Here is a 14909-nt window from a genome sequence, read left to right on the forward strand (position 1 = left end):
CAATATGATACCCAAATGAACAAGTTAAAAAGGGTACAAAGCAAAATGTGAAGTCTTGATCTTGAATGCTATGCTAGTGTACTGCTCCATCTTATTCAAAAAGAAAAGAAACCCTATCTGCAGATTTAACCCCACTTGTAATAATTCCAAAACCACAAGATAGGCTTGATTTCATTGCAGCCACACATATTAATCATACACTTATCGAAATTTCTCATCTCCACATACTTGTCTTTTTTGCAAAGTTAATTTATGATTGAAATTAATCTGGTGATTTAAGCACCAAATTTTATTAGCATCAACACGTCAACTTGATGAAATTATCAAAACGCAGATTTATAGACTGGTTTGCTTCACTTTACCATTTATATATAGTTTCTTACAAGAAAAGAAAGAAAACAGCATCAAGAGCTAGCTAGTAAGAAGACAGATAATTTTTTTTGTTTCCTTCTCTGTTCATAATAAGAAGAAGGCAAATAGTCAATCAGTATGTATCCTCATACATATAAATATATACAGAAAGTATATATTTCTAATTAGGGTATAATAGGTATACACAAAGTATATATCCTCGTTCTCATACATATATGTATGTCACCTCCTTAGTCTTGCCAAAAACCATTGAATGCTTTAAGCAGGCAAGAGACAAATGCAGCACCCCACATCTTTACCATCATGCTACATGCATCCACATATATATATATATATATATCTTTTACTATACTTACTGGCTGCCTCATGTTTTTATCGTTGCATATAGCTAAGAACCGTTAAGATATCCGTAGTTGGGTAGATATTATTTTAGGGGACAAAAGGAGAAAAGAAAAAGCATATAATATAAGTAAAATTTAAGATTTTTATATACAGTAATATTTCGTCCAAAATATATATATATATATATATATAGTAATATTTTATCTGATGAAGTAATAAGGAAATTTATAAGGCCATAGTCCGTAAACTTATGGACTGTCCTCAACCATGGGTTTAGGGTTTTGGGATTATCATTTATGATTTTAGGGTTTAAAATTTTAGAGTTTAAGAACGTTATAAGAATATTAAATTATTTTTGTAAATATCTTAAATTTAAAATAATAATTACAATTATTATAATAATCTGACGGCTGGCATTTGTCTGTAACTATACAACTGTGAGTTAAGTCTCACCCAATTAAAAATGAAAAATAAAGAATATACCGATGTGAGCTAGCATATATGTATATATATTGAAAAACAAACTAGATTAAATTAAAATGAATTTCTTTCTTCCCTATCAAATGTTATCTTGGTTATTCTGTCCATTTTTCTATTTTCTTCTCTAAAATATGTTTTAGCATTTAATTTCAACTAAATTAAATTAAAAGGAATAATATCCTTCTTTTCGTCTGAGTTATGTCGGCTACTATATTTAATAAAATATTTTAATTTCTGTCATTCATATATTAATTTGACTTTAAACAGCGTTTTAATTTTTATTCCTTTAATAAATTAGATTTTTCATGTTTGAAAATTGAAACAACTCTGCTTGGAAGTGCTTTGACATCACTGAATTCAGTATTCACTGTGTGGGTAGGCTGAAAATAAAATTTTTTGAACGTATACCATTGGCCATGAAAAAGGAGGAGGTGAAAAAAATAATTGAAAAGGCTGAGCTAGGAAAGGAACAACACAAACGAAAGCTACATGCACGAGACACGGATTAGCTATCCTTACTCTCCATTATTCAAGATTTTGGGTTTTTTTTTAATGTAAATGTAGTTAATAGGTTAATGTATACCATGTAATATAAGAAAGAATTAAATTAAAAAAAATTACTGCTTACCAGAGTAAATATTTGTAAAATTTTAATAATTGTGCAAATGAAATCTTTTGTTTAGAATTGAAATGTAATTGGAAAAATTAATTTTCAAGACATTTTTATACAATAAATGTTAACCATGTATGTTACAATTTGGACTTATTTGATTCTTTTTAATAGTATAGGGACTAAATTGTTCCATTCAATAATAGAGAGACTAATTTGATCCAATCCCTATAATACAGGGACCTCCCAAGTACTTCAAGTACCTCTTTTTAATTGGTATACCCTTTTATGAAAATTGAAATTTTAATCTTCTTACTTTAATTTATCAAAATTTAACCACTATATGCATGTTATGATAATTAAGAAGTTTGTCCAATTGTTTTTGAAGTAAGTGAATATTAAATGTTGTATATAAATTGTTGAACAACTTCAAGTCAACAATTTTTCTTTTTTTGGTATAACCGGGTGGGGTGGTATTCAGGTAAAGCCCTCCTATAAATGATAACTCTAAAATTCGAACAACATCGAAATACTTAAGGAAGGAAGTTCATTGCTATTTATTCCAACCATTTGTTGGTTCAATCCAACAATTCAATAGTAATGTTTCAGAGTGTTGTTTAATTGGGATAAATCTTAAAATTATAAATGAATTTTAGTTTAATGTGTAATTTTATACATGAAATTGCGATTTACTCAAGTTCTCGCAAAATATTAACACAATTATCGATGTAGCATTATATTATGTTTATATATTGCATACATAAATAATTATATTTATCTAATATAAAAATAAATTGATATATTTATTTTTTACATATGTATGACTGAATCGTAATTAATATTTTATTTATACATGTGAATCACAATAAAATAATTTTATATATAATTACTCCAAGTTAAAATTGATATATTAAATTATACCTTAAATTAAAATTTATTTATAATTTTAAGATTCACTTACTTTTCATGAATTAAATGACGGATTTTTCAATTTTTTATGACAATGATTTTTTTTTTAACAAATATGTAAATTTCAGTGATTTATCTCCTTAATATTTGTCAAATCAATCTAAGCAAATCACATATATAAAAATAATGACTGTGCGAAAATTTGTATGTAATAAAATTTTAAATTATATATAAAAATTAATTATGATTTTGGTTGGAATGATATGTATTTTTAAATTTTATATTAAAATATAATAATATATTTATATTAGTCAGTCTCTCTCGTGTGGACATACTAATAATCAAATTAATAACATTTTGTCGAGTAATCTTTATTTTCCATTAGCAAATAAGACCTTTCTTTTTTATGTTTTGAAGTGCAGCAAATAAGAAGAGTTGATGAATAAATTTTGTTCTTCAACTTGGAGTCTTGGTGTTGGATCCGTGTGGTGGGATTGGAGCAGAGGTAAACCAAGTCTTGGTGTGTGTGGGAGAAATGATAGCATTGCTCTCAAGGTAAACCAATTTAATTTTTTCTTTCTTTGATAATATTATTGATTGTTCCGTTGTTGCGTTATTAATTATTAGTGGACAGTGTTTTTCTATGATGAGGAAGGAGGCTACGTAGGCGGGTGGGATAATCAATCTCATAAGATTTGGTTGGAGGTGAAGGATGGAGACTCGATGAAAAATTATATAAGATGAGGATGAATTGGTGTCAGGTAAGGGAAGGTATGTCCAACCATGGGTTGTTGTCAATGATCGGCAAAGGGGCCATTGCCCCTTAAAGGCCTTCATGTCACTGTTCCTTAATGCCAAATTTAGGTCCCAACATCCTCATCCCCATCCCCCTCTCATTTCTCTAGATAAGTTATGGTGCCACCGCCTGCTATATTTTTTTCATCGCCAATTTTAATACCATTTTTATCTCTATATGCAATCTTTCTTTGTTTTTATTTTCGGTTAATATTATTTTTAAAATTTCATATTATTGATACACTGTAAGCTTATCTATAGATGTATATCCAAAATAAATATTTTGTGAACTTATATTCCTCCATAAAAAATGGGGTTCGGGGCATTGGGTTACTAGAATTGGCCCATTTGATGATCAGCCACTGCATTTCACATTATCCAAGCTGGCTATTGGGCAACATTCATTAAAGTTTATTCTCTTTTACATTTCAACGTCTTCTTTCAATAATATCATTTTAAAGTTTAAAATTACCTCTCTTTTTATCAGTGTGCAATTTGCTGGGCAAATTACTAAAAAAATCCCTATTTTTTTAAAATTCACCGAAATGGGCCCGGTATTTTATTATTGTCCGGAATGGGTCATTTTCCCGAAATTGCCTCCACGTCAGCGCGATGTCAGGGGACGTGTCAGAACATCGCGTCCACGTCAGCGCGCTTTGCTTACGTGGACACAAATCGCGCCTACGAGGACGCGATTTGCTAACGTGGATGAACAGTTTATGTTTTTTAGCTTGGAAAATTTTAAAAGGCCATAACTTTTGGCTCGGTTGTCCGATTGAGACGATTTTTTTATTTCAATTAATTTTTCAAGATCTACGCGCTGACAAACAGCTGAAGGCGGTTTGCCGCAATTTTCGTCGAAAAAAATCCTTTTTTGCCTCTAAATTTTGATTTTTTTGGTTTAAAATTGAATTTTGAAACATTCAAATCATTATTTTCCTTATTTATTTGAAGTGAACACCGGATTTTTTTTACAGAATTGTTGTATTATTTTTTTTGATTTGACACGTGTATGGAATAGGTCCGATAAATCGTTAGAACGTAAGTAATATAATTAAGATAATAACAATATTTCTATAATATGTCCATTAATTAGTTTAGCTTAGTTGGTTAAGATGTTTGCTCTTTTCCCTTAGTACCTTGGTTCAAATCTTGTTGGTAACAATTTTAAATCTTTTTTGTACTTGTTGCTATTGATGTAATATTGAAGAGTTAATTGATTAAAAAAATAAATACAAGTACAAAAAGATTCAAAATTTATTTTTTTTAAATACCAAAAAAGCCATATATTTTTAAAATTTATTGAAATGGGCCCGGTATTTTATTTTTTTGACCGTTGGGCACTGTTCACGCTCTGACGTGGACGCGATTTCCCGAAAAAAGGACCATTCCGGTAAATAATTAAAAAATGGGCCCATTTCGGTAATTTTTGAAAAAAAAGGCTTTTATTGGTAAATTGCCCCAATTTGCTGATAAAATTTTCAATATTTAATATAAGATAAATCTCTTCTATTTAAAAGAGTTGAATGGAACTACTGTGGCATAAATAACATGGTGGAATATATGTAGGGGTGAGCATTCGATCGAATCGAATCGAACACCTTAATCAAATTTTTTATTAACTTTCATCACCTCATAATTTATTTATTAATTTTTATATATTGGTTAGCTTCTTTGCTTGCTTAGTTGTTTCAATTATCTTCAAATTCTTGTCACTATGTATTTTGGAATTAAAAATATATTAAATGTAAAATATGATTTTTTAATAAAAGTTATTTTAAAAATAAAATGTGAAATTGATAACAATATAAAATTTTAACACGAATATTTTATGGAATAATTAATAATTCAATTTTAATATAAATATTCAATATGACTAAACAATTCAATAATATAAATAATAAAAATGTAAAATTTAATTTAATAATATAAATAGTAAATATAAATAAAATTATTACTATTTATGTTTAGTGATTTTTTTGGATAATTTTGATTTTTTATTTGAGAGTAAAGAGTGAGAAGTAAAAGTTTAGGGGGAAAATAAAAAATTTTGGGGAATAAAAGTTTGAGGGAAAGTAAATAGAGGAGAGTAAAATTTTGGAGGGAAAATATTTAAAAAAAAAAGAATTGGAGGGGGGAGGGTTTGGGGTAGATAGGAGATGGGATGAGAAGGGAATAAAAGTTTTAGAGAAAAAGTGGGAGAGAGTAAAAATTTTGGGGGAAAATAAAATGTTTTGAAAGTTTTTGGGAGTAAAATTTTGAGAAAAAGTAAATGAGAGAGTAAAATTTTAGTGAGAAATAGATTTTGGGTAGATTGGGGGGTCGGGAGGGGAGGGGAGTAAAAGTTTTGGGGGAAAGTGGGAAGAAGTAAAAGTTTTGAGGGAAAAATAAAAAGGTTTGGGAGTTTAGGGTTAAAATGTAAAATATTATAGTTTGATATTCGAATTATTCGAATTCGAAAACTCAACTCGAAATTTAAAAAAAAATTCGACTTGATTCGAATAACTCGAATAACTAAATTCGTTTAACTCGAAATTTATTTTTTTTAATTTTTTCGAGTCGAATCGAATTTTATATGCATGCGATAATATTTCTACTACAATAGGGGCAAGAAGAACAGTTTAATTTATCTATAATTAGTCGGAAGCCATTGAAGAGATTGGGATAAATCCATCAAAAGAAATTGAGTGTTAGTGTGAGTAAACTCCGCCCGTAGTCACATCAGTGGGGAAATATATTGAGGTACTTAGGTTTATTTTTGATAGAAAATTAGCGTGGTGGGTCACATTGAATAAGTGTAAAATCTTGTTGATTTGATGGGTACAGATTAAAAAATGGAAAGAAAAGCTCGTCGCTGGTGATTGATAAGATAACCTACGCTATTATTATTACTTGCCTTAACTACGTAATTAGCCCTTAAATTTGGTACCCCTTTTTAAATTACTATTTAAAATTTTTTTCCTAAATAACATTTTGATAATTTGTTGTGTCATTATTAAGTTCAAGACATGTAGCAAGCATGAGATTACGACATGTGCCTGATATCATTATTTGAAATTACAAAATGACAAAAATAAAAAAATTCCCATTTTTACAGCGAATAAGTTAAAACAACTCATCATTATCTTCATCTCACCATTATATTTAAAAAAATGAAATATTGAAAAATAAAAGTAAAAAACTCAACTTTTAACAACAAAACCCTTTTTTCTTTTTAATATCAAAGAAAAACAACTCATCATTATCTTCATCTCATCCTTGTCAAATCTTCAACCACATCTGCATCTCATCAACAATCAATTTCTTTTCTCGCATCAATTAAAATTTTAAACTATATCAATTTATTTCCATTAATTCCAGTCCAATATTATGCATGAATTAGTACATGAATAATATTAAAATTATAAACTTTTTAAATTTTTACTGTTATAGTAATAGTAATACTGTTTAACATTTACAAATATTTATACGAGTATTTTTAAAATATTTTACTATATTTTTATAAGACATTTATTTGACCCTTTTTTTAATATTTTCCCTATTTATGTATATTAATATTTTTAAAAAAATCGATAAGTCTAAACTAGTAAACTGAAACAGATTATATAATTACTTTGGTTTAAACAAAAAAATTTGGTACTGTTTTGTATGATGGAAAACGGGAAATAACCTTGGATAGAGGCTAAGATTGTTTGCTTCCCCATCAGTATAATTGACAAGAAATAAAAAAAAACTGTGAAAAGCAAACTCAAAATATGAAATTTATGAAGGTATGCTTCAGTTTTCTTTTCAAAGAAAATTGATGGTATGCGATGGGTTTGATGTTTGGTGTTTCAAAAATGCATAGGTTAGCGTTGTTGAGAACAAAATGGGAGGATCGATATTTGAAGGATACTTATAGATATTTCGAAAAATTAGCAAGTTTGGGTTGTATTCTATAAAAAAATGAATTTGGTATGAAGAAATATTACTTTTTCTAGATACTTTTTTAAAAATTAAATTGGTAAACCCTACTTAAGAAAATTTATTTGTTTAAAATATTCTAAAATTTTAGTTGATACTATAATGACAGAATGTAATTGGCCTAGATAAAAATTGCCATGGTTTTCCACTTTATCTTAATGCTTTCTTGTCGTTAAGGGACATCAAATCTATCATGCTGTACTTGGGAAAGTACTGGACAAATTAAGATTTAACAAATTTATCTTTTGGATTAAAACTTAAATATGAAGATAGACAAGTTTGATTTGAATTACATCACTTTAGGATATGTTTTTAATAAATTTACGTCTTTGTGTGACATATGGACACATTGCATCTGTTTTTTCAATACATGGATTTTATTCATTAAATTGATCTACAAAAGTTGACAAGCTGATATTCCACTTATTTAAAACGGACTGTTATACTTCATGATTGGTGTGAATATTGAGCATCAAATCTTTTCATAAAAAAATAATTATTTTTCATTTATGCACTATGAATATTAGTTTGCTCTTCAAATATATATATAGGACTTTATTGTTTAGGCAAGGAGATCTTGCTACTATTCACACAAATCTATACACATCAAAACGAATCAGTTTTTTTTTTAATTTCAAAATTAAGTAAATTAGTTATTTAAAAGTTTAGACAAATGTTGCGATATAAATTTATTAAATTAGAATTAAATTGACAAAATGTATAAACTTTTAAGGTTAAATTTATTATTATATCAATAAAAACATTAATGTAGTGATTAATTACTTTAATTTTTTTTAGAAAGGCTAATCTCCTTAATTTCAAATTTGAGAGCGTGGGAGAGATTTCTTTTAATTCAAATAAATAAACCGTTGTCCAAACATAGTCTCTAAGATGTAGGAAATGATGATGGTAATTAAATAAATTCTTTGTGTTCTTTCTGTTATTTAGTACGCATTCATCTGAAATGTTACGTGCAAAGTCACAACATATATAGTGGAGAGAGAGAAAAATGCTCCGTCAATCTCACATTCTCACCATGGGGGGAAAAAAATAAGTCCAATGGCAGTGTCATTGACTTTGAGCAAGTAAAAAAAAAAAAAAAACAAAGCAACCGTGATCAATGCTTGTTATCACAGAGGGTGTTTCCTTCTGAAAATTATTACCAGCAATGTCCCACACCGGCAAAAAATGGCTCTTCAAAATCATGGACATTTTGTTTTCTACCGGTTGTTACCTCACTGTTTTAAAATATTGCTGGACCCTATACACTCATTATAAAGACAAAACCCAACAATCAATCCAGTGGGGGGGTATTGGAACACTTGTTAAGATCAGTGAAAACATAACTTAAAAATGGAACATTTCACACACTCTAAACGAGTTGATTATCAGCTAACCCTAATGAATTCTTTTCTTTTTTTCTGTGAGCATGGCAACGAAGGAAAGCCCTCCAAAGAAGCCTATAATCCCTATAAGTAGCTCTCTAGATTCCTTCTTCCCATAAATTTAAGTTAAAAGCTTTGTGCTATGTTATCATCACAAGGAGACCTTTATAAAGTGAAAATTGTGTTTGAGATGCCAACATGATAACTTACTTAATTCAGACAAATATCCAACTTGGAGAATCATTGGGTCTCTTAAGGATAGAAAAGTTTATCATTTGAGAAGGAATAAAGTACACAGCTCCCTCCTTTTTTGTGTCATTGTAATATAAGATTTTCCAAGTAATAAACAGGATTCCTTTTGATTAAAAAAAGAAATAAAAAATTTTGGCGACTCTTAATCCACAAAAAAGAAAAACAAAAGTTATATTGTCTTGAAGTGGACAATGATGAGTCCTGGAATTTCAAACATGAAAGGGATTCAATTCATCATTCAAACGGAATAACCAGAAAGTATTGAGACAATGTCTGGAATGAATCGTACGTACGGTTTTCCCAAGCTTATTCTGACTTGAAATTTTTCTGAAATTATTTATCAGCCTGGGTATGTTAAAACCACAAGAAAAAAGGAAACCTTTTTTTACTTTGAACTTGTTTGAGGATATTATGGTCTGTCATGTCTGAAGATTACTTGTTAGAACGACAAAAGGAACAAGAAAGGAAGTTAAAATTGAATTGAGTTGTTGTTTAGCTATGTTAAAACTTACAAAGCTGGGATTGGCCACGGGTTAGTTAAAAATGATTGCTTTTTTGTTCAACCACGGTTCAATCTTTAGGCTCCACGTTTCATTTTGACAGTTTTCATTGAAATGATTACTATGATCAATAATATCTTTAGTAGCTTTTCAAGAGAAACGGATATTGTCTATTTTTTAATGATTTTATGTGAATCATTATATTCTAAAGATTTTCATTTTTAATTAGGTTTTGGAAAAAGATAGGTTGAAATATAAATGTTATTTCTTTTTAATAGTAGAATTATTTTAAAAATGATACAAATAATATGATGTTACTGTTTTATATTATCCTACCCCAGCTTTTCAAATGAAGAAAAACTAATTTTATATTTTAAAATCTTGAGTACGAAAATGAAAATCCGAAGACTGCTTAAAAGACAACCTCAAAAAAAAAAAGCAACAAGTTAAATTAATTAATTAATTAATCTTTAAATAATGGGTTTTTTTTCTCCATGAGAGGGCCGCAATCTAACAGTGAAAAAAAAAGTTGAAAGCATCGGATTCAAAGTGAGAGAATTATGAAACTTTAGTAATTGATAATTGCAAAGAATTGTGAAACTGGGGGGTGATCATCAGAATTATGAAGAAGAAAGGGGGGATGATAATGATGAGTACGAAGCAAAAGAAGAGGGGGTCCTATTAAAGAAAGTAATTAGTATATTAGTAGGGAGATAGATGGGTTAAAATGGGGCAGTGGGTTTGGTGGGTGGGTTGGGAAATGGAGATTCTCATTTGTTTGTTTATGAACCAGACAAGGACTTGATGACAGAGGAGGGGTCTGTGATATGCACAATGATCAAAGGGTGATTGAAGCCCACAAGAGGCAAAAAGAGACAGCAAGTGGGCCATTCCCAAGTTTTTTTATTTCTTTGGGCGAGAGAGAGAGAGAGAGAGAGAGACTGGCAAAATCTCTCATAACCCACAATAATGGAGTCTCAATGAATAGTTTTACTGATTTGACTATACAGTGCTTGCTGTTTTTCTGGGTGCTCTCACTCAACTTAAAATATCAATCATCCCCAAAGCTAAAGAAACCATCACTAGATTTGCTTTTGTTGTTGTTGTTTGTTTACAGATTTGGCTTCTTCAATTCAATTCTCCGTATAAATATAGATATAGGTGAAGTGCATCACAAGATGGAGGTCAAATAATTTGGGAGTGGTGGACCCAAGGGGCATCAACGGGATGGAGAAGAGAAGAGAAATAACCCCAGACAGAAAAATCTGTGGTGTTTTTGAAGCTGATATTGTATGTCCATGGACTGTCATTTTCTATGTCTATGATACAAAGAGGGTGTAGGCCGTAGGCCGTAGGCCACTGGTGCTGTCTAGTAAGTGAGGCTGAGCTAACTGTCTTTCTGTATGTCTGCACTGTCACGTGTGCCTGGAGTTGGAACCATGAGATGAAACCCGAATGGAATAGGTTCCCCTCCCCCACCAATACCCCCAAACCTATCAGATGGCAATAAGCATCTCTTGATTCTGTCTGATTTTTTAGGATATTTTTTTTGGTAAGAAAATGGTGACGGACTTTAACTCAGATTCAGAACTGCACGGTTTTGATACATGAATGAAGCTGTCCTATTATTACTACATCAACAGCCAGGTCATTCATTGTCCCTTTCTGATCGCCATAACATCGCTCATATAGTGGTCATAATTTAAATCCTGAATACAGCTTTATTTGATGGGATTAACCGTTGTTTGGATATTAATAACATAGAGAGAAAGGCAGGAAAGAAGCCTTATTTAAGAGAGATTCCTAGCTGAAAAGAGCCGGGTTTGGCGGATCCTGTCCAGTGACCAAAAGCCAAAGCAATCAGCTGAGAGGTGGGGATCCAAAGCTTTTTTTCTCTCTTTTGTTCTTTTAACTCCCAACTATCACACAGCAACAATGCCAATCTTAAAATGGTTTTGCTTTGAAAATCAAAGCAAGATTATATATATACACACACACACGAAAAGGAAATCCCTGGGGCACTCATAAAAACAAAGAGAATACCTATAGAAAATTGGAAAGAAGCTTCTTTAATTCATGCCATACATCTAAAAATGTCCCCATCTATATCTTCCCATTAAACCCCCTCCCTTTTTTTTCTTTTCTCTTTTCTCTTTTGCTCTCATTCACTCTTCGCTTTACTTTAAAGAAAGAGAAAACAAAGATGGTTTTATATAGATAGAATATGAGAAGGATTTAGGAAAATAGAGTATTTCAAAAATAAATTAAATTGCTAAGTCTAAATCCCAACACAACGATAATGTTTGAGAAGCCTATTGGCTTCCCTAAGACCACTGAAATAAGCTCCATGGGTTGTAGAATAGTGGGTTCTGTGTGTAGCCTCCCCAGCAAACAATATTTGAAGCGGATGGTGGTCTGAGTCAGTGCTCCCAAGCTTTGGTAAGGGTTCAGCCATTGTGTCTAAATCAGCACCGCTTGATCCAACAGCCACGTAGCTGTAAGATCCCAAGAATAATGGATCACTGCCCCATTTGCTCTTCAAAACCTTACCAAATCTCACTCCATTGTCATCACAGCTCTCCACATTCCCATTGCAGAATTCAGGGGAATTATACTTGTCTTCCTTCTTGTGTTTTGATACTGGTAATAAACCAGATACTGTTGCTGAAACTCCATTTATAATCTCTTCATCGCTAAGTGTTTCAAGCTCAAGTGCTTCTTTACCTGCAAACCAGGATAGGAGGACGCTTGAATTGTTATAAATAGGAGACAGTGAAGCTGTCCTCCTCATCCACCCTGGGATCTTTTCATGCCTTAACTCGGATTCTGGGGTATGGAAAACAATTTGCAAGGAAGGGAACTTCTCTTTATCATTGGCGGGTCGATTACCATTTGGACTCCATTGAAGGAACAGCTTGTTAACAACACCATATCCAAGTCTTGATATAGCCTCCGTCTTGAAAGGAGGAAGGGGAGGATTGAACATGCCTGAATCTTGACCAGTTCCAGATTTTAAGACCCCTAATGAAACTGTGACTATCACATGATCTGCTAACATAAAAGATCCATCACAAAACTCAATCTTCACTGGTCTGGAATCATAGCCGTTTGGAACTAGTATAGATTTATGACCCTCAGGTTGCCATTCGATTCTTGTGACTTTGCGGCCTAATTGGATTACGCCAGGAGGAAGAACAGATGCAAGATGTTCAATTATGCTCAAATAGCCTTTAGAAATGGTGATTTCTTCACCAGGAAACATACGGTACTCGCTTTCTGCCTCGTAATCTAGATTGAACAGATCACCGGCAGAAGTATAAGTTCTCTGGGTGTTTTCATGCATGGCAAAAACGGCTTCTTCAAGCAATTTTCTGCTCCATTTACCATATCCGTTCAGCTCCCCACGGTCCTTGCAAGAATCCCAGTAAGCACCAAGGCCTCGTCTAAGAAACGCACCGACACTCTGGTTACCAAAGCCACCATTGCTCGTACAATCTTTCAAGGCTGCTTTAGCTGCAAAATTGTAGTAACAAGCATCTCCTCCGCTGCCTGCACTGTCTTCAGTCAGCTTCCCTTGAGCGAAATCCATCAGGTTTTTGAAAAGGGTGGATATGGGGTCAACGATGGAGGCATTTAGCTCGAACCCACCTTCAGCAATAGTCTTTGGCTCACCCGAGAACCCATCCATACACTCCCATGGCTTATCAGACTCAAGTGCATGGATTTCCCGAGCAATTTGATGTACCGGGCTGCCTCCTATACCATGGATCCAAGTAGCACCCATCTCAATTCTGTCACCACAAAACTCCGAAGTGTTGATTCTGCCACCAATTCTATCACCACCTTCAACAACAACAAGCTCAAACAAATGGTCGGAGCCAGTGGAAGTATAGAGCTTGTTAGCTGCAGTAAGACCGGCCATCCCAGCTCCAATTATCACAATTCTTGGCTTCTTTGCCATTCTAGTTTCCACCTCAACTAGCAGCAGAAAAGATACAAAAGGAAACAACAATTTGAACAAGATTTCGACAAAAGAAAGAACACAGAGTGTGAGGAGTGAAAGAGTGAAGAAGAACTGTGAGGTTATATTGAGTTACTGATAAGGAATTTATAAGGGAGCTTATACTGTATACTGTATAATGTATTATAGTCAGTGACTTTTTCTTTTAAATTTTCTCACATTATTTAATATGTCTAATAAAGACAGGGCTCTACTTTTTATTGAACTCTACATGCTACAAATATAGATTATACCTTAAATGACCACTCACTCTTCAAATCCTCTACCAGTCTTCCTCAATCACACTACTGTTTATATCTCACCATTTTTCACCCCTTGACTTTGCCATAATTTCAAGAATATTAGCAGTAGCATTAATTACTCTACATTAGAAAATGAATAATATATAGAACAGAGAGAGAGAGAGGAGATATTATGGGAGTTGTGGGAAAGGACAATAAAAGGTTGACAGTGCCTTTCACCAACCTCACATGTAAACTAGGGTTGAGAACGGCCCACCAACCGAGCCTAGTTCTTAAGGCCATAATTTAGTAATCATACACATGAAATAACAATTTATAATCACCCTTTCCTTGCCTTTTTTCCCCCTCATATTCGTTTCTTAATACGATATATATAAAGATTTTGGTAGTACAAATATTTATTACATACTTCATCGTGAAATATTCGATTCTTACATCAGCTTCTTCTGCCCTCCATTTCTGCTTGCATCCCAAAAGTTATATATCATTGGAGAATGATTCTTTATTGCACACAAACTATCTTAAATGAAGGTATAATAGGAAGAAAAACATTGCTTGTTTGATAATATTGTTGTACATTCAATCTTTGTTTTAATCATCATTATTGAATTTTTAATTGGTTTAACCATAAATCTTTACTGTGAAGAAAATATATTTATTTTAATATTAATAAATAAAGTTGAGTGAATTTAAGATTCGAATCTCAATCCTAATTTAATTTTTATGTTGTTGTCTTTGAATACAACAAGGATATATGAATGGACAAGTGGGACATTGATTAATGTTTGGAACCATACGGCGGATTTATAACAAGAAAACATCAGAGATCACTTAAAACAGTGAAGAGGATTGTTATGAACAGATAGATGTTCGAAGTGGTGCCACAGGCAAAAAATGTGGCATGCCTTGCCTGGGATTTATCGACTGATTTGAAGCCCTTTTCAACTTTTATCTACTAATAATCCGTTTCTTAAAAGAAAACAGTAAATAAATCTTTCATGGAACAATTAAAGATTCTTCGATTTAGATAGAAATTGA

General features: G+C 31.8%; 1 protein-coding gene across 1 annotated transcript; it reads right to left on the reverse strand.

Annotated features, from left to right (window-relative positions):
- Positions 1-11654: 11654 nt before the first annotated feature.
- Positions 11655-13852, reverse strand: LOC105768758 (probable polyamine oxidase 5). Its single transcript, XM_012588914.2, has one exon. It carries the CDS (start codon positions 13567-13569, stop codon positions 11887-11889), a length of 1683 nt encoding a protein of 560 aa, XP_012444368.1. The 5' UTR covers positions 13570-13852; the 3' UTR covers positions 11655-11886.
- Between the last annotated feature and the right edge of the window lie 1057 nt (positions 13853-14909).

The sequence above is a fragment of the Gossypium raimondii genome, chromosome 5 (genome assembly GCF_025698545.1).
Source record: "Gossypium raimondii isolate GPD5lz chromosome 5, ASM2569854v1, whole genome shotgun sequence".
Lineage (NCBI taxonomy): Eukaryota > Viridiplantae > Streptophyta > Magnoliopsida > Malvales > Malvaceae > Gossypium > Gossypium raimondii.